Source organism: Natator depressus, chromosome 3 (genome assembly GCF_965152275.1).
Source record: "Natator depressus isolate rNatDep1 chromosome 3, rNatDep2.hap1, whole genome shotgun sequence".
Classification (NCBI taxonomy): domain Eukaryota; kingdom Metazoa; phylum Chordata; order Testudines; family Cheloniidae; genus Natator; species Natator depressus.
Window position 1 is genome coordinate 80,883,881 of NC_134236.1, and position 21,199 is coordinate 80,905,079.

The 21,199-nt window shown below is 44.1% G+C and overlaps 1 protein-coding gene across 6 annotated transcripts in view; it reads right to left on the reverse strand.

Moving 5' to 3' along the window:
• Positions 1-20,813, reverse strand: part of HACE1 (HECT domain and ankyrin repeat containing E3 ubiquitin protein ligase 1) — an 86,550-nt gene extending 65,737 nt beyond the window's left edge. For 3 of the 6 annotated variants that reach the window (XM_074948166.1, XM_074948164.1, XM_074948162.1), the window contains exons 1-6: positions 20,595-20,813; positions 16,136-16,190; positions 14,341-14,430; positions 4,986-5,090; positions 1,979-2,054; positions 952-1,083 (exon numbers count right to left, since the gene is read on the reverse strand). In XM_074948166.1, coding sequence (XP_074804267.1) covers positions 952-1,083; positions 1,979-2,054; positions 4,986-5,090; positions 14,341-14,430; positions 16,136-16,190; positions 20,595-20,670 — 534 coding nt within the window. In that variant the 5' untranslated portion in view covers positions 20,671-20,813. Of the gene's footprint in view, positions 1-951; positions 1,084-1,978; positions 2,055-4,985; positions 5,091-12,345; positions 13,754-14,340; positions 14,431-16,135; positions 16,191-20,594 lie in introns of those variants that run through there. The other 3 variants (XM_074948167.1, XM_074948163.1, XM_074948168.1) reach the window with 3 other exon arrangements.
• Positions 20,814-21,199: the final 386 nt, after the last annotated feature.

Sequence of the window (21,199 nt, forward strand, 5' to 3'; positions counted from 1 at the left end):
GAGTACATTTAATTTCCAGTAATACATCTCAAAAGCAAGATACCTAAAAATTAGGAAAAGGATTATGACAGTTACACCCTGAAAAGCTTTCACATTCTCTAGTCTCTATTTCCAGGACTTGGCTTTTTAATTAAAATGCCTTTTATAGGACTTGGCCATTCTGTAAGACCTCTGAAATCAGATTCCCCCCAAAAAAGCTTATACTGAAGTTTAAATATTTATCAGTAAATTGAGGTTAAAAAAAATATTGCCTTTTTGAAAAATATATTAAGAGGAAATTCTAAGTAAAAAACACACACTGTAAAGTATGAAAATGCTGAGCTAAGGTACCTAAACAACCTCAACTCTATCCCATCCACATGAGGTAGATGTGTCTATAATTATCAGTCTGATTGCTAGCTGATGTCTTGAACCTTGTAACCCTTGACAGCTTGCCTTCAGGAGCCCTTTCTGGTGGTTCACAGAGTAACTTTTTGACCGCAGCAGAATGGAGAATTGCGTTGGGAAATAGTCCAGAGACCATTTCTTACTCAAAGTGGTCTATATCATTGGATAACAGGATCACTGTTCCATATGATCTTAAAAAAATTTTTTTTAAAGGTCCAAATCTGCAAACATCTATTCTGCATGTATATGCTTAATCCTAATGCAAAATCAATCCCCAAAAGTACAAACACTTAACTGTATCTGATTAAAAGTTGTCATATACGCTTTTCTGTATGTAGTCATTCCGACAAACATGGCTCAAAGTACTACACATTGTAGTGAGTAATGCATGAACAAATATTCAAGAACATTTAACACTACACCAATATCTGCAATCAACTATGTAATAATACATTAATCAACTGTATGAACAGCTGTGGGATGTGCATTAAATTATTTAAACTCTCAAAGGAGACTGCAGGTTTTAACAATTACAGTCAGTTCAAATGAGTTTTATGAACTTACTGTCTTGTGACCATTCTGGCAAGCCACGTGTAGTGCTGTCTGTCCCATTGCATCTTCAACATCTACGTTATTGACATGCTGTACAAGATCATGAAGTAGTTCTGTTCGCCCATTGACAGCAAGCCAGTGAATCTAAGTAAAAAAAATCAAATTACTAATATTCTTAGTAGTCCATACATCTATTTCATAAACACCAGTGTACAAAACCTAAGGCTATGGGGCCAAGATTTTCATAAAAAGGATCCTAGAATTACCTGCCTAAATATGCATCTAGAAGTCTAAATCTGTGCCTGAATTCACAGCAGCTCCCTTTGAACATGAGTAGATTGCAAGAATGTGTTTAAGAAAGGATCCTCAAACACCATACCTGCTGAGGAACGTAACCAGTAGACTGCCTGAACGCCCTATTGATAGGAGGTACAACCAGAGGACAGAGTTAAATTTAGATTCTTGGCACTCATGAGGTGCACGAGAGGGATTGGTGCCAGCTAAGACAATCAAGAACGTTTGAGGGAGGAGTCTCTGCTTTGATATCAGAAGTCCACATTCATTGTTCAGGTCAGCAAAACTAGTAGTTACAAATATAATACCATGTAGTGCCACAACTTTACCCTCCTTAATTTCAAGTCAAAGCAGTTTGCTACAATACCAGCTACACAAAGGAAAAAAGTTAAAATCCTGTATAAAAGTGAAATTTTGTTATGTTGCCTGGTCACTGAGGAAGGAGGTAGAAAAATAAAAAAAACCTTGAGCATATAAAGTTGCATTTCTGAAAGTGTTTTATTTGAATCAAAGATTTTACTGTTTTAGAAATATTTTGATCAATTTTAATCACTGGTAAATTAACAGTTCCACAATACTTTACAATTCTATATTAACGGGGACCCTTCCAGTTTTAATGATTGCCGAGCTCGTCAAACACTTATCAGGCACAAGGTACAGATGTTTTCAGTAAAGTTAGCATATCACTGGTTTATTAATTTCAAGAGAAGACTTCAGTAACTTAACTAAAATGGATAGCACTTACTGCAGTCAGACCTTCATTATTACAAATATTGACATCTGCACTATATTCTAAGAGCTTGCTCATACATTTCTTCTGCCTGTAAAGGAAAGAACATATTCAGTTCCAGTCATGAAAGAAAAAGGGTCTGCAGAAAACAAATATCTTACCCATGCCCCTTTCAGACTAATTCATCACATGCATCAACCGCAGTATGTAAGTTTTCTTCATAACAGTGCACCATTAACTGATATTTAAAGAAAAGCAAATGGTCACCAATGCCATAGCAGACTCACACAGCCAAGAGTTTTAGCTTACAGGAGGTAGAGGGAGAACGGTGGGTTGATTAGACAGGTTTCTATGTTACAAACATCAGAATACTTAAGTGTTCTGTTCTAACACATTATTTCAAAATACAGTAAAAGCATGTTGGGAGAATGGAGGCTGCCAGTGAACGAAACATGACAGTTAACAAAGAGGGAGGGAGTTTGGGTGCATGAGGCGGTGCAGGACACAGGCTCTGGGAGGGAGTTTAGGTGCAGGAGGGGGCTTGGGGCACAGGAAGAGGTGCGGGGTGCTCAACTCAGGTGGCTCCCTGCAAGCGGTGACCTATCTCGGCTGCTACTAGGCAGAGGCACAGCAGGTGGCTCTGCGCAGTGCCCCCGCTCTGCCCCGAGTGCTGCCTTGGCAGCTCCCATTGGCTACGAACAGCAGTCAATGGAAGCTGTGGGGGCCGTGCCTGTGGCCAGATGCAGCACGCAGAGCCTCCTGCCGTGCCTCTGCCTAGGACCCGCCCGAGGTGAGCAGCCCCCAATCCAGCACCCCACACCTCCTCCTATGCCCAAACTCCCTCCCAGAGCCCACGCTCCACACCCCCTCCCATACCCCAACCCTCTGCCGCCCCTGTGCCAACCAGACTATAAACCGGACTTTCAATGAAGATCAGAAATGCCAGTTTATAGAGCTTTCCAGTTGGTGAAGTGCCGGATAAAACAGCTTTTACTCTATATGGAAGGAAGGACGATCCACTGACATGTCACGCTCAGAAGACCTCGGATAAGTTCTCTGCTCCATGACACTTTACCTGTGTTACCTTAGGCAAGCTACTTAGGCCCTTTGGATATGTCAACACAGCATGCAGCAGCACGCGCCCAAGCTCAGGTCAACCACTTCAGGCTCGCACTTCAAATAGCTGCAGGGACAGTACTTTCAAGTTGCAGCTCCGGCTGCAGCTTGGGCTATGGAGTTTATCCCCCGCCCCAGGCTTCAACGAACAAAGCGGTCAAGGTGATAGGCACATGTCGTCTTAATTTCATGTGGATTTTTGCTTTAGTGCAAGCAAGTGTGATTGTTGACAGCAATAACCTGTTCTTTTAACAAAATAACCCAGCCCTAGAATCACTGCTAATATTGCACCTACCTTTAAAGGGACAACTTGAAGAGTCAGATTTCCTTCTGAAAATTCTGTAACTATTACCTTTACAACCACCACTTAAGATAACTGAAAAGTATTTTGTTTCATTTCACTTTGTTTACTTGACATAGCATATTTTCAGTTCCACTTCTTCACTGATGGTTAATTGCATTTCCCATCATCTTCACTATTATAACATAACTCACATATGCTGCCCTAGAGAACTTATAAGTATATTCTTTCCAAGGCCTTTGAAAAGGCTGTCTGCCAGTCACATGATAAGAAAAGCAGAAAGTGAAGAGGCATCAGGCATGCATGTACACAGAGAAAAGGGTCGGATGGGAGGCAGCGAGTCAGAGCTTTTAAGTGGGGTTATTCTCAAGATGCCCAAAAAAAACCCCACACTTAACCAGCCATCAGCAGGATGGCTAGAGAAATCCACTACCAGATAAGAGGGAGCCCAGGTAGGCCAAGCCCTCTTGTCCTATTAATACCATACATGTAATACTAGGCTATGTCTACACTACTAAGATAAGTTGACCTATGTTAGGTCGACTTATAGACACAGCATTAGTTACTGTGGTGGCTAATGTTCACACTACCCCACTTCTGTCAGTGGTGCACATCCTCACCAGGAGCATTTCCACCAACTGAAGAGGGGCAGTGTGGGAGGACTGAGAGCCAGTCCAAACGTGTCACGGGGGTGGGGGAGAGAAGAGAAGAGATTCACGCCTGGAGTCGTCATCTGCTGTGCGCCAGAGTTCCCAGTGTGGAGCCCAGGTGACAGCCCAGTTTGGAGGGGAGACCAAGCAGCAACAGGGCTCAGGAGCCAGGAATCTGCTTCTTATCCATTTCACGCCTCCAGCAGCCAAGAGTGACAGCCGACTGCCAACAGCCAACATAAGGACTGCAGTGTCAGCACATACACTGCATCTCCCTAACTATGTCAACGTAAGCCCTAAGCCTCTTGTTGAGGTGGTTGTTTTATGTCAGCAAAGCAGGGGAGTTACATCGGCAGGAGGAGCATTTCAGGGTGTACACCTACACTGTTTATTCAACAAAAGCTCACTTTTGTCAACAAAACTGTATAGTGTAGACAAGGCCTGAGTCTTTTTGTCTTGCAGAAGACGTTCCTTCAGGGAACACAGTTAATTTCTTGATATCTAAATACCAATCCAAACAGTGAAACCCCTTCAACTTCGTCTTCCAGCTCCTGAATAATCCAATCCATGCTTTACTCCTTTAATGTATTTACCTTGTTCATTGTCAAGTGTTGTATTACATACAATTACAATATTGCAATAAGAGTTTTATTATTATTAGTCACTAATTAAAATCTCTCCAACTATCAAACTGATGATTAGCAAAAATGCTTAAATGGTCATAGAAATTTATGTTTCTTGCTTGGTTGTATTTAGATAGATCAATATTCTAAAATTAAAAAATTAAATATCCTACAAATTCATGGTTCACATTCTGTTTTACTTATACTTTTGAAAGTGCAAAACATATATAATTTAACCAGTATGCAAACCAAAATTATAAAACATTCTTAAAACAGGTCTATAATCTGTGTTAAGCAAAATCAGCATGCTTTGAGAAGGTAAGTTTTCTTACCCATTTCTAGCTGCCAAATGAAGGGGTGTACATCCCGAAATATCCTGGTAGTTAGGATTTGCTCCCTTTTTTAACAGCAGAACTAGACATTCAACTGATCCACAGCTTGGATGGAGGTATGGAAAGAAAGAAAGGAAATGGCAAAATCAGTAAAATGAAAATTTAATGGTAAACCATAGCAAGAATCTTTGAGAGAGTCAAATTCTACACTGATGTACACTATCATGCAACTTCATTAACTTCCATAGGTTGAAGCCAACACAAAATTTGGCTTTAATGTCACTAGGTTTTTTACAACTTGAAAGCTTAGGTTACTTAAAAAAAAGGACACTCCACTGGAGTGAGAAATGATAATACAACATTTGGTTAACATTACAGGGAAAGAGTTACTAATCTTAGTTTAATTGACTCAAGACCAAATTGCAGAAGGATGTGCAAGGAAACCTCAAAGATATCGGATTTGCACACCCTTGGCATTATGTTTATGTTTCCCCTCAACTAATGTCCTTTCGCAGCATTGGACAGGCCATCAAACCTCTAACTCACTTTAATTACAACACTACTTGTTAAAAAATATATGCTAAAAAAGTTTAGTTTTCAGAAGAAAGGTAGATACTCAAATGTAAGCATAGCAAAAAGAAAAAACAAAGACCGAGGGTTACATGATACATCCAAATATCTGAGTCTGCCATTAGTTTTGTTACATAACTGCTTTCTCTTTATTTTCTGTTTGCAACTTAATTGGTCATTATTCATAGAATATCAGGGTTGGAAGGGACCTCAGGAGGTCATCTAGTCCAACCCCCTGCTCAAAGCAGGACCAATTCCCGACTAAATCATCCCAGCCATGACTTTGTCAAGCCTGACCTTAAAAACCTCTAAGGAAGGAGATTCCACCACCTCCCTAGGTAACGCATTCCAGTGCTTCACCACCCTCCTAGTGAAACAGTGTGTTTCCTAATATCCAACTTAAACCTCCCCCACTGCAACTTGAGACCATTGCTTCTTGTTCTGTCATCTGCTACCACTGAGAACAGTCTACAGCCATTCTCCTTGGAACCCCCTTTCAGGTAGTTGAAAGCAGCTATCAAATCCCCCCTCTTTCTTCTCCTCTTCTGCAGACTAAATAACCCCAGTTCCCTCAGCCTCTCCTCCTAAGTCATGTGCTCCAGTCCCCTAATCATTTTTGTTGCCCTCAGCTGGACTCTTCCCAATTTGTCCACATCCTTCTTGTAGTGCGGGGCCCAAAATTGGACACAGTACTCCAGATGTGGCCTCACCAGCGTCAAATAGAGGGGAACGATCACGTCCCTCGATCTGCTGGCAATGCTCCTACCTATACAGCCCAAAATGCCGTTAGCCTTCTTGGAAACAAGGGCACACTGTTGACTCATATCCAGCTTCTCATTCACTGTAACCCCAAGGTCCTTTTCTGCAGAACTGCTGCCTAGCCACTCAGTCCCTAGTCTGTAGCAGTGCATGGGATTCCTCCGTCCTAAGTACAGGACTCTGCACTTGTCCTTGTTGAACCTCATCAGATTTCTTTTGGCCCAATCCTCTAATTTGTCTAGGGCCCTCTGTATCCCTATCCCTACCCTCCAGTGTATCTACCACTCCTCCCAGTTTAGTGTCATCTGCAAATTTGCTGAGGGTGCAATCCACGCCATCATCCAAATCATTAATGAAGATATTGAACAAAACCGGCCGCAGGACCGACCCTTGGGGCACTCCACTTGATACCATCTGCCAAGTAGACATGGAGCCATTGATCACTACCCATTGAGCCCGATGATCTAGCCAGCTTTCTATCCACCTTATATTCCATTCATCCAGCCCATACTACTCTAACTTGTTGGCAAGAATACCGTGGGAGACCAGATCAAAAGCTTTGCTAAAGTCAAGGAATAACACGTCCACGGCTTTCTTCTCATCCACAGAGCCAGTTATTTCATCATAGAAGGCAATTAGGTTAGTTAGGGATAACCTGCCCTTGGTGAATCCATGCTGACTGTTCCTGATCACTTTCCTCTCCTTGCAAGTTGGGGCTGTCAAGCGATTAAAAAAAATTAATCGCACTATTAAACAGCAGAATACCATTTAAATATTTTTGATGTTTTCTACATTTTCAAATATATTGATTTCAGTTACAACACAGAAGACAAAGTGTACAGTGCTCACTATGTTTATTTTTTATTACAAATATTTGAACTGTAAAAAATAGTACATTTCAAGTATATTTCACCTAATACAAGTACTGTAGTGCAATCTCCATATAATGGAAGTTGAACTTACAAATGTAGAATTATGTACAAAAAATAACTGCATTCAAAAATAGAACAATGTAAAACTTTAGAGCCTTCAAGTCCACTCAGTCCTACTTCAGCCAATAATTCAGTCAAACAAGTTTGGTTACAATTTGCAGGAGATAAATGCTGCCCACATCTTGTTTACAATGTCACCTGAAAGTGAGAACAGGCGTTTGCATGGCACTGTTATAGCTGGCATCGCAAGATATTTACGTGCCAGATGCGTTAAAGATTCAAAATGTCCCTTCATGCTTCAACCACCATTCCAGAATATGAGTCCATGCTGATGACGGGTTCTGCTCGATAACGATCCAAAGCAGAGCGGACTGATGCATGTCCATTTTCATCATCTGAGTCCGATGCCACCAGAAGATAGATTTTCCTTTCTTGGTGGTTCGGGTTCTGTAGTTTCCACATCGGAGTGTTGCTCTTTTAAGACATCTGAAAGCATTCTTCACACCTCATCCCACTCAGATTTTGGATGGCACTTCAGATTCTTAAACCTTGGGCTGAGTGTGTGACAGGTTCGGTCACAGAGACCCCCCTGGGACTGGTCACCTGACGTGCTGGAATTACCTCTGAGCCCGTTTTCCACTGCCAGCTTGGAACTCCAGAACCCTGCCTTGTTAAGCCAGACATGCTAGTCTGCTGCAACACAGACCCAGGTCTGGTCCTCTCCCCCAAAGCTGAAGACAAACTGCTCAGCAAGTCACCTACCTCCACCACCAAGCTCCCAATGCGATCAAAACCCCAAATAAATCAGTTTTATTTTGTACAAAGCTTATACAGGGTAAACTCATAAATTGTCCGCCCTCTAACACACTCAGAGATGCACAGCTGTTTGCTCCCCCAGGTATTAATCACTTACTCTGGGTTAATTAATAAACAAAAGTGATATTAAGTATAAAAAGTAGGATTTAAGTGGTTCAAGTAATAACAGACAGAACAAAGTAAGCAGGCAAAATAAAACAAAACATGCAAATCTAAGCCTAATACATTTAGGAAACTGAATACAGGTAAATCTCACCCTCAGAGATGTTTCAATAAGCTTCTTTCACAGACTAGACTCTTCCTTAGTCTGGGCCCAATCCTTTCCCCGGTACAGTTCTTGTTAGTTCCAGCTCAGGCGACAACTAAGGATTTTCTCATGACTGCAGCCTCCTTTGTTCTGTTCCACCCCCTTTTATAGCTTTGGCACAAGGCTGGAATCTTTTGTCTCTCTGGGCCCCCACCCCTCCTTCTAAATGGAAAATCACCAGGTTAAAGATGGATTCCAGTATCATGTGACATGTTCACATGTCCTGTGAGACTTCATTACTCACTGGCTGTCACCCACGGATACAGGAAGGCTTACAAGTAAACAGAGCCATTTACAACCAATTGTCCTAGTTAATGGGATCCATCAAGATCCTAACCCACCATTAATGGCCCACACTTTGCATAATTACACCAGGACCTCAGAGTAATACTTCATATTTCTAGTTTTAGATACAAGAATGATACATACATACAAATAGGATGAACACACTTGGCAGATTATAAGCTTGATAATGATTTATGCAAAAGGTCTCTTGTAAGGTAGCATATTCCAGTTACATTATATTCACACTTATAAAACATATTTCCATAAAACACCTGCAGTGCAATGTCACAGAGTGCTGTATCTATCCTTAGAAATCTCACATTGGTACTTTCTTTGCATTTTGTCAAATCTGCTGTGAAAGTGTTCTTAAAATGAACATGTGCTGAGTCATCATCATAGATTACTATAGCATGAAATATATTGCAGAATGTGGGTAAAACAGACATACAATTGTCCCCTGAGTTCAGTCACAAATTTAATTAACACATTTTTTTTAATGAGCATCATCAGCGTGGAAGCATGTCCTCTGGAATGGTGGCTGAAGCATGAAGGGGCGTATGAATGTTTAGCATATCTGGCACATAAATACCTTGCAACGCTGGCTACAAAAGTACCATGCGAACATCTGTTCTCACTTTCTGGTGACATTGTAAATAAGAAGCAGTCAGCAGTATCTCCGATAAATGTACACAAACTTGTTTGTCATAGCAATTGACTGAACAAGAAGTAGAACTGAGTGGATTTGTAGGCTCTAAAGTTTTACAGTGTTTTGTTTTTGAGTGCAGTTAAGTAACAACAAAAAATATCTACATTTGTAAGTTACATTTTCACAATAAAGAGATTGCATTACAGTATTTGTATGAGATGAATTAAAGAACACGTTCTTTATCATTTTTACAATGAAAATATTTGTAATCAAAAATAATGTAAAGTGAGCTCTGTACACTTTGTATTCTGTGTTGTAACAAATCAATATATTCGAAAATGTAGAAAAAAAATATTTAATAAATTTCCATTGGTATTCCATTGTTTAACAGTGTGATTAATCGCAGTTAATTTTTTTTTTAGTTAATTGCGTGAGTTAACTGTGATTAATCAACAGCCTTAATCATCAGATCAAGAATATCCAGCATTACTTGCCATCAAGGAAGTTTTAAATGGGCATGAGGAGGAGTAGTTGATTAGCTTTCTGATTTTCATTATATCTTGGTCATAAGGAACATTATTAAAAAGTTGGATACATATTTTATGTTTATTGCTATGGCAAGGTTCGGCGCTTAGGCCTGGTCTACAGTACGCAGTTATTTCAGAATTAGCCGAGTTACCTCGAAATAAAACTGATTCCGTCCACACGATCAAACCAGTTTTTTCAATTTAAAGGGCTCATTAATCCAATTTCTTTATTCCACCTCGGCAAGTGGAGTAGCGCTAAAATCGAGATCGCAGTTCCGGGTTACAGGTACTGTGGACGCAATTAGACGATATTGGACTCCGGGAGCTATCCCAGAACGCTCCCTTGTGACCGCTCTGGACAACACTCTGAACTCCGATGCACTAGCCAGGTAGGCAGTAAAAGCCCCGGGAACTTTTGCATTTCCTGTTTGGTCACCATCAGCACAGGTGACCATCAGCACAGTCCACCATCACAGGCGACCACACAGTCCCAGATTCGCAGACGAGCTCCAGCATGGTCCGAACGGGAGGTACTGGATCTCATTGCATGCTGGGGAGATGAATCTGTTACGGCAAAACTACATTCCAAAAAAAAAAAAAAAGAAACGCAAATACGTACACTAAAGTCTCCAGGGCCATGACGGAAAGAGGCTACTCCAGGGACACAGAGCAGTGTCATACAAAAAATCAAGGAGCTCAGGCAAGCATACCAAAAAGCCAGGGAGGCGAACGGGCACTCTGGATCACAGCCCCATACATGCCGCTTCTACCGTGAGCTGCATGCAATTATGGGTGGGTGACGCCACCACTACCCCACCACTGTCCGTGGCCACCTACAAGGGAAGAGTAGCACGGAGCGAGGAAGATGAGTTTTTAGAGGACGAAGAGGAGGAGGACAGTGCACAGGTAGCAAGTGGGGAATCTGTTTTCCCCCCTAGCCAGGGACTATTCTTAACGCTGAAGCCAATAGCCTCCCCCCACTCCCAAAGCATGCTCCCGGACCATGACCCTGGAGAAGGCACTTCCGGTGAGTGAGAGCTTGATCGGAACCATGGAATGAGGGGAAACCCAGCCGCGCTGGGCTGTTCGCGTTTAGTTTGAAGGGCTCATCCCTACTCAGAGCGTCATCGGAGCCCCGCGGTGGGTGGCTGTGTGTGAAGCAATCATCCCAGAGAGCCCCCAGGCCCTCCTTTAATATGGCAAATCCACCATGCATTGCTTGCTATAGGAAAGGGGGCCCGGCAGTTTGAAAGCATTGAAATGAATGTGGAAGAAGCAGAACCCCACGTGCCCTTAGGGCTTACCATGGCTGCTTGCAAGCTGAATTCTGTTGCCTAGCGGCATGTGATGGCTTACTCACACCAAAGTGGAAGGCACTTCAGTATAAGAGGCAAAATGAGACCTTGTACAGAAAGAACGTGTACTATGAATTGCCGGTTTCACTGAGAGAGTGTGTCCCCTTTGTTCTCTAAAATGTATCTTTTAAAATACTACCCTCCCTTTTTCTCCTCCTGCAGCAGGTGCAAATGTTTCAACGCGGCCCCTATCTACTCCATCCCAGAGGCTGGTCCAGATTAGAAGGCGGAAAAAACGAACTTGGGATGACATGTTTGCGGAGCTCATGCAGTCCTCCTGTACTGATAAGGCCGAGTTGAATGCGTGGAGGCAAACAATTGCGGAGTCGCGTAAAGCATTACATGAATACGAAGAAAGGAGGGACGTGTGCAATGAGAGCAGGCAGGATGCTATGGTCAAGCTCATGGGGAAGCAAACTGACATGCTCCGCTGGATGGTGGAACTAATGCGGGAAAGGCAGCTAGACCACAGACTGCCGCTGCACCCCGTATAACCGCCCTCCATCCTCCCCAAGTTCCATAGCCTCCTCACCCAGACGCCCAAGAACATGGCGGGGGAGGCTACGGGGACCCACACAGTCCACCCCAGAAGATTGCACAAGCAGCAGAAAGCTGGCATATCCTAAATTTTGATTTGGTTTCTGGACTTGTCCTTCCCTCCTCCTCCACCCCCCTAACCCAATACCCCCCCTTCCCCATCTAGCTTCTGATTTCTCTCAATGTTTTGTGCAACAAATAATAAAGAACGGTTTTTAAACAATTTGACTTTATTTCCTATATCTATATCTATCTATCTGGGGTGGGAAACTTTAAGAGAAACAAACACAACTATCACACAGTACCCTGGCCAGTCATGAAAGCGGCTTTCAAAGCTTCTCTGATGTGCAGCGCACCCTGCTGCGCTCTTCTAATCGCCCTGTTGTCTAGCTGTGTGAAACTGGCCACTAGGCAAGTTGCCTCAACCTCCCACCCCGCCATAAATATCTCCCCCTTACTCTCACAGATATTGTGGAGCACACCACAAGCAGCAATTACAATTGGAATACTGGTTGTGCTGAGATCTAAGTGAGTCAGTAAACTGCACCAGCGCACTTTCAAACGTCCAAACACACATTCTACCACCATTCTGCACTTGCTCAGCCTAGAGTTGAACTGCTCCTTACTATTGTCCAGGGTGCTTGTGTACAGCTTCATGAGCCATTGCATTAAGTGGTAGGCTGGGTCCCCGAGGATAACTATAGGCATTTCAACATCCCCAACAGTAATTTTCTGGTCTGGGAAGCAAGTTCCTTCCTGCAGCTGTTCAAACAGACCAGAGTTCCTGTAGATACGAGCATCATGCACCTTTACCAGCCATCCACGCTGATGTCAGTGAAACGTCCCTTGTGATCCACCACTGCTTGCAGCACCATGGAAAAGTACCCCTTGCAGTTTATGTACTGGCTGCTCCAGTGTTCCGGGGCCAAGATAGGTGATAGACTGAACACATATCCGCCACTGCAGTTAGGGAACCCCAGCGCATTAAAGCCATCCACAATGGTCTGCACATTTCCCAAAATCACTACCCTTGATAGCAGCTGGTCAATGACTGCGTTGGCTACTTGCAGCACAGCAGCCCCCACAGTAGATTTGCCCACTTCAAACTGATTCCCAACTGACCGGTAGCTGTCAGGCGTTGCAAGCTTCCTCAGGGTTATGGCCACTCGCTTCTCAACTGTGAGGGCTGCTCTCATTTAGGTGTCATTGCGCTTCAGGGCAGGGGACAGCAAGTCACAAAGTTCCATGAAAGTGGCCCCACACACATGAAAGTTTCTCAGCCACTGGGAATCATCCCATACCTGCAACACTATGCGGTCCCACCAGTCCATATTTGTTTCCCGGGCCCAGAATGGGCATTCCACGGCATGCAGCTGGCCCAACACCACCATGATCTCCCAATCGCCACATGCCGTGCTTCTAGGAACGTCTGTGTCCATGTTCTCATCAGTATAGTAATCGCGCTATCATCACTTCCTCGCCTAGTTCTGCAGGTACTGCACATACTGCTGAATAATGCGCGAGGTATTTACAATGGTCAAAACTGCAGCGGACATCTGATCGGGCTCCATGGCTATGGCGCCTGCATGGGTAATCCTGGAAAAGGGCGCGAAACGTAGGAGAGCAGAGTGGCAGAGGAAGCTGTGCTGTTCGGTTCATGGTAGCCGAAAAAAGGCGGAAAATGGTTGTCTTCTGTAGTTTCTGTAGTGGGAGCCCAGGACAGACAACATGGAGAAGCTCAGAAGCATGGCAATAGCGGGAGAGCAGAGTTGGTGGCAGAAGCATTCGATGAGGAAGAGAAAGAGTAGATAGTAGAGATTACATAGGAAGATGAGAGGTGGATTCATAGTAGCAGGAGAGCAGCGGTGCACCGTCTGCTGAAAGCAGTATGGCATCTGCATGCCAAAAAGGCGCGAAACGATTGTCTGCCGTAGCTTTCACGATGGGAGGAGCGACTGACGACACACACCCAGAAACACCCACGGGAATATTTTTGTCATCATGTATTTCATATTTACAGGCAAGGACTTCATCCTGGATAGAAATGTTCAGAACACAGCCTCAAATTCTTCCCTGTCTGCTCATAACTGAGCAAAGTACCAACCCACCATATTATGACAGCAAAGCACCTAATGAATAGTGGAGTGCTTCCCACTTCCTTGATGTCATTATCATGAGACAGAATGACTGAATGCTTCCAAAAAAAAGCCAACTGTCTACTACAGAGGGAAAAAGCAAGTCGGGAATAGCAAAGCTCAGGCAGCTAGCAACTGCAGAGGTAACTCTTTAACCAACATACACCGTAAACAGGCTTTATTCCTCCCACAGCAGTCCTATTTCAAAAAGGATGAAAAAGCAACCATCAGTAGTTAATGTTGCCTATCCACAAGCTTGTCAGGATATGGAAGCCCACTTGAAATCCTGAGTGTAAGCTGCCTGGTTTTGTGTTAAAAGTTATTCTTGAAGGGGTAAGTGTGCACACCGGTAATTCAAGAAAGGTTAGGGAAAAAATATAGCAACAAATATGCACTGAAGGGTTTTCCCATTTAATGGTCTAGATTTCTGTGGTAATGTAATCCTTTAAGTGATCTCCCAGACAACTCAAAAGTGCTAAATCTTACTTTGCTGCAATATGAAGCAAGCTCCTCTTCACACGTCCAAATGCATAATTCACATCAAATTTTGAATTTGACAGCAACTCTGAAACAGACCTTAAGCAGATAAAACTGTGTGTTAGGGAAAAAAGTCTAAAGATAGTTTTACCCACTTTCAGATATGCATCACAAAACATTTGCATGACTGAATACTTTATGTGTTTTACCATCATCTCAGTGTACCATTTTTCTCCCTTACAGCCTATAAGCAAGGCAGGGCTCCATAGCTCAGTTAAAATACCTGAATACTAACCTGCAATGCCCTTGCTCTTCCACTTCCTAGTTCAAACTGACATCAACAAATATGCCATATTGTGTGGTTATTTTGGATGTACATTAATGTGGACTAGGACAAGATGTTCAAGACATTTCTTTACTCTGGTAAGCACTATACTGACTTTGCTTTGGGCAATTATAAATAAATGTATACCAATACTTCTCCCCACTCCTCCACATGTTCCCTGTCCACATTTCTGGCAAGTTCCCTATGCATACACCAAGTTTAGAAGGAAAAAGTGCCAATATAATAAAATTTAAGGAAGACTGTTAGACTGAATTTCCATGATTATGCAAGAAGTCTGGCACGTAAGACACATGGCCTTATAAACCTGGATGGATCACAGCATGAACTACTAGACACACACATCAAATTAGGCTCAGGTTGAAACAACCTGGTGACTTGCAATTCTGTATGTGGTGTCCAGGAGGCTGCATAACTGAAACTCTAGTATATGTGTCAGCATAAACATATTGTGGAGAAGGAACAACATATACGCTGATATCGGATCAACAAATTTCAGCTTCTTACTTGCCTACAAAACTCAACAGGGCAGGGAAGTAGCAGCAAACCCATTTGACACATCCCTCAGCTTCCAACAGCTTCCCCACTTCCCAAACAACTGCCATTTAAGAAAGCCCCCAGCCATCAGTCTTGTCTGATCAACACATGTTGGACAATCTCCTCTAGAGATAGGATACTATGAGTTTCAATACCAACAGCACATCAACTCCTAGTGCTACATCTCATTCACAAAGAAACTACCGTTGTTCTGTTCTCCCAGTATTCATTACATACTGGCTCCTTCTCCATCACTGGACCCGCTTCAAACACCTGGTCTTAAGCACACACACAGGCATTTCCAGGATTGAGTCAACCGGATTTCTCAGGTACATAAAGTATATACATAGTCATTTGCAGGTTTGGGCATTGAGTGGGCTGGGCCCCAGCTATGCAAGAATCTTCTCTTTGGGCAGGTCTACACTACAAACTTGCATCAGCACAGCTATACCAATGCAGATGTGTTGCTGTAGCGCTTCTGGAGAAGACGCTCTAGGCAGAAAACACCTCTGCAAAAGGCAGTAGCTATGTCGGGAGGAAAAACTTTCCACCGACATTCTGCTGTCTACACAGGGGGTTAAGGTCAATATAACCATGTTGATAGGGGTGTGAAAAATCCACACCAGTATGCAATGTAGTTATATCAAAGAAAGTATGTAGTACAGACCTGGCCTCTGTGACCCTGGATGGCAGCTCAGCAACAGAAACCCTAGAGCCAACACTACTTTAATAAATAAAGCTCTACTAAACATGTTGCTTTCTATGCCCTTAAAAATATTTAGTTGCAGACTATTACCATGGAGGATGTTTATAGTTATTACCATTTAGACTCATGTTACAGACAGGCTAATGGTTGTAACCTTACAAGTAAGATAATTTAAAAAGTAGTAATTTACGCACAAACCTGTAGGAAGAAACACTCACCTGTGCTGGTCAGCCATAACCATTGGCATTAGTGTGTAGACAGCAGTTTCATTATCTGTGCAGAAATTAGATTATTCAGTTACCATAAAATCTTGTGTGTAAATTTATCCAGTAATTGTCTGTTTTTAGAAGTTACTGTATATGAATAGAATTTTTACTCTGTATGATAGACCTAGATATAGATATGACAAATTACTGAATAATTCTAAAAGAAAAGCTACTGCTGTTTATATGGAAAATATATGATGAAGTAGTGATATTACTGTATGTGAAAAACTATTCTTCCTAAGTAAGAAAAATGTACGTTACTAATTTTATTTTTAATTTTTTTGTCTATCCTTTTATCCTTCAGATTGCTGCTAAGTTCTCATTACTAAATTGTCTCAGTATCATGCAAGTTAATTTAAAAGTGAAGATATTTTAGATTTCCTGTATTTACATATTATTTCCATAGTTGTGTTACTGATGTTACTAACATGATTTTTGTTTTAAATCTAATCTACTTAATACTATTAATGCTGTCGACTTTTTTGTTTCAACTTATACACTGAAAAATAGTCAATTTCCCCCTTTTGTTTCTAGACCTTTTCAGTTCTGACAAACCCTGGTTCTGACTAGCACAAATCTACAGTGTTTGGGTTCAAACACTGTAGTAGAATTACTCCTGAGGGAATTCTGCACAAAAAAATAAAAATTCAGTATACTATTTTAAAATTCTATAAAATTCTGCATATTTTATTTGTCAATAAATAAATGTGGAGGTGCCTACATGGCCATGGGAAGCACAGGTCAATGGGTGGGAGATCACCCAGCAGCCCTCCCACTCAGGGACACAGACTCAACGGTGAGACTGTACCCGACCCTGGCAGTGCAAGGCCCAGGCCTGGCCCAGAAACACCCTAGGGCCCTGTACCTCCACACCAGGTACACCAAGACAGGGAGCAAGAGGGAGAGAGTTTCACATGCATGCCCAGTCCTGGCCTCTGATCCAGGTGTGTGGCAAGCAGGCTCAGCCTGGCAGGATCCAACTGGGGAGGGACTTAGTATGGGGGGGATCCAGGTGAGGGGCAATCTGGATGCACAGGAACTCCCTGGGGGGTTCTGGGTGCAGGTGAAGGGGGTAGGGGGTTCAGCAAAGAGGTATGGGGGGAATGAGCTCAGAAAGTGGGGGGATGCTGGGGAAGTGGGGCTTGGCGTCCAGGTGCAGCTGTTTGGGACTTAATGGGGTGGGGTCTAGGTGCAGCTGGTTGGGGCTCAGTGGGGTGGGGGTCCAGGTGCAGGGAGTTCATCAGGGTAGTTCAGGTGCAGAGGAGGTGGGCTCGTCAGGGGGAATGGAGGTAGGGGTCCGGATGCAGGCGGAGATGCTCTGTGGGAGGGTTCTGGGTGCAGGCGACTCGGGTGGGGGGTTCTGGGTGGACTGGGAAGCAACTCCCCATACAGAGTGGCCCCTCCCCCAGCAGCTGAAGAACGATGGTGGGAGGAGAGGCACACCTTGTGAGGTTTCTAGGGGTGGGTCTGAACCAGCCCTAGCCCCGCCTTGCAGGGGAAGAGGAAGTCCTGTCCTCCCCTGCCCCCAGCCCAGTCACGACTAGCAGCTGAGCCTGGCAAAGGATAGGAGCCACTGACCAGTGCATCTCCAACCCTCCCTCCCCAAGATTTACCTCTCCATCAGCTGCTCCAGGTGCCCAAAATGACGCACCAGTGCTGTTGGGGAGGGGTATATGACTGCTCTTGCAGCTTCCCTTTGCTTCCCAGTCAGAAGTCATTTTTCTGCAGGGAAACAAAGAAATCTGCAGGGGACATTAATTCCGCGTGCGTGCAGTGGTGCAGAATTCCCCCAGGAGTACTGGAATGTTATTCTTTTAACAAGATAAGGCTTTCAAAAAATGTGAAAAAAACCAAAACCCAAAACCTTTACTGCAATACCTAAACTGATTTTTGATATACTATAAGATATGAAGGAATCAAAATATTCAGCATTAACAAAAGAATATAAAGTAGAAACAGGTGAATTTGTATGAAATATACTTTGTAAATGCCTTCTCTCTCGTAATTTTAAACTTGGCTCGGAAACTTAAGGCTGGTCTTACTCCATATACAGTTTTTGCCAATTTAACTATACCAATTTAGAAACAGACATATAGCAGTTAAATCTGCACAACCGCTCATAAGCACCTTTATATCAGTGTTACTGCTTCCATACTAGATGGTTGTGCAGATTTAACTATGTCAATTAACAAACACAGTTAAATCACTAAAAAAAACTGCACAGACAAGCGCTTAGAAAGGGTGATTTAGGGTTGGTTTTGTGAAGTTTTTGGTAAAATCTAGCCCTTAAGAGGAAGTAGTAAACAAAATCCTATTAATTCAAAGAACAGGTACAGCACAAAGAAGAGAGAAATCTGTTCTTTACTTAGCTAAATAATTAAACTTAGAATGCGACTCTTCCTTGTCCATGAAACTAACCTTTTTATTCAACCTTTGTGCAGAGTGATATACACTTGAAGACAATGAGCATATATATTTTAAACTTCATTTAGTCCTGCACAGCTAACACATCTAAGAGCGAATGAGCTGGATTCTCCTCCATTTTGCATATCAGCAACAGAACTTGTTTACTATTGAAGATTTGGGGGATGTTCTAGTATCACTAAGGGCATAATTTTCCCTGAAGAACCATTATTACTAGTGATGATACTGGAGATGAAAACACAATTTGACTCAAAGCCCTGGTTGAGTTTGCAGGGCTGTCAGATACAAATAACAAAACACTGATTTACTTGTAAAGTTTGAATATTTTGTAACAAAATTAAGCAATGAACAAAGCCCTACAATGAGTTTTGTTTTTAATTAAGGAGTGACAAGTCAGAGTAGACACAAAGCCTTGCATTAAAATGGTTTAAAGAGATATTTGCCTACCCATTACTGGTGAATGGAAGTCTTTTTCCTGCCAAGTTGAGGGGGCCTAAGCCATTAGCTTCTGAGAATTAAAGCTTTCATTTAAAAATGAAGTTTCTAGCCATTACAGATTACAACAATGTTCTAAACATGAACAGATACTATCTTCCTGAGTCTGCAGATATACACTCATGCCTCTGCACAGATTTCTCAAACAGAAGAATGAAAGTAAGGGCTTAACTGCACACAGACATTGCATTAGTTTAATATAACTTCGTTTAAATCAGTGCAACTTTTGCACCTGAACTCTTTAGTATCCATTTAAAACTGACCCGAAGAAGAGCTCTTTGTAACCTTGAAAGTTTGTCTCTCTCATCACCAGAAGTTGGTTCAAGAAAAAAATATTACCTCACACACCTTGTCTCTCTAATGCCTGGGACCCACCCAACTATGACAACATTGCACAGAACTGTTTATGTCAATTCAGAAAGCACCTGTGTATTGTCCACACAAAGTTGCACCAGTTTAAGTCAGTCAGTATAAATGAAGGCGTGATTTTGTGTCAGTACAACTTCCTGTTTAGACCAAGTCTAAAAGGATTATTCAGTTTTTACTGCTGCTCTTCAGAAGCCAGAGGTTAACCCCTTTCCCCTCAGTACTATTTGTTTGTATTATCATAGTAACTAAAAGCATGAGGGAAGACCCCCCCAGAGTAGCAAGGATGCTTGAGACAGGGCGAGGGGGCGAAGAAGAAAAGAAATTCTTCCTCCCTTCCAGTAGGAAAAGAGGGGAATGGAGAGCCACTAGCCAAAGAACAGTCTAAAACCAGCCCTGGAGTAGGGTCCAGGGACAGTACATCAGTAAGGTTGTCCACACTACAAGCGCTACTATCCTGCTTGTAGCACGGACACCTGCTACAGCAAGGGAAGGGTTTTTTCCACTGCTGTAGTAAATCCATCCCCTCAAGAGGTGCTAGCTAGGTCGATAGAAGAATTGTTCTGTCCACCTAGCAGTGCCTACCCTGGGTCAGCCGAACTACATCTTTTTTCACACCCCTGAGCAACGTAGCTAAATTAACCTACATTTTAGGTGCAGACCAGGTTTCAGAATCCCAGCCACCTCCCCACGCCCAAAAGCAGCCTGGTGGGGCCCGGACTTCTCACTGGAGCTCTGCCCTATCGCCCGTCGGGGCATCGAGTCCTAGACTGACGCCCGAGGTGGCAGGACACGTCCCAGGTTTTTACAAGAAGTTGGCACCGGCATCATGGCCAGCCGGCCCCTCCCGGCTGATAGCGACGAGCCAGGAGAAGCCAGTCCCCGGGGCAAGCTGAGCTGCGGTGAGGAGCGCTGCAGGGAAACGCCCGCCGGCGTCTCCCCGCCTTGCGGGGCTACGGAGTTTTAAATCCCTGTGCTCGTAAGCGGGGCAGGCTCCCGCAGCCCCTAGGGCCAGTTACTGCCGCGAGGCGCTGGGGAAGCGGGGGGGAGCGAAGGGCAGCGGGCTCCCCTCGCCGGGGGATGGCGCTGGACCTAGGAACCGCCCCCGGCACCGCTCCCCTCTTACCTTCGGGCAGCTCCACGGTGCGGGCGCGGCGCAGGGACCTGGTGAGACGGTTGAGCTGCTCCATGGCTCTCTCCATCCTCGGGGGGGGGCCGCTCCACCCAGCCCCGCGGACCCGCCTCAGCCCATCGCGGCGCCCCTTGCGTGCGGCCAGAACGGGGCCCGCGGCCCTCTTCGCCCTCTGCGCAGGCTCGCACCCACACGGTCCCAGAGCCACGGCGCATGCGCGCTCCTACGCGCGTGCCCACCGGCGGAAGGGCACCTCATTGAAGTGGCTGCCCTTACCCGCAACAGCGCCCCGCCCACCCAGCGTTGCCAACGGTACTACGGGGGGCCGAAGGGGGAGGGACGAGGAGCGGGGGCGTGGCTAGGAGCTGTGGGCGGGGCAGGAGCCGAGGGGCTGAGCTCGGTAGGAGCTGGCTCAGCAGCGTGGGAGGGGGGCGGGAGTGAATGAGGACGTTGCAGGCGCAGGCGCTCCTTTCTCCCTTCGCTTTGGAGGCTGGGGCCCGAGGAAGCGCAGAGGAAGCAAACTCTCTGCCTAGGGGCTTATACTGAGCCACCACTGTAGCTCCTGCACCCCTCAAAATATTAGTGCCCCCTCCCCCACA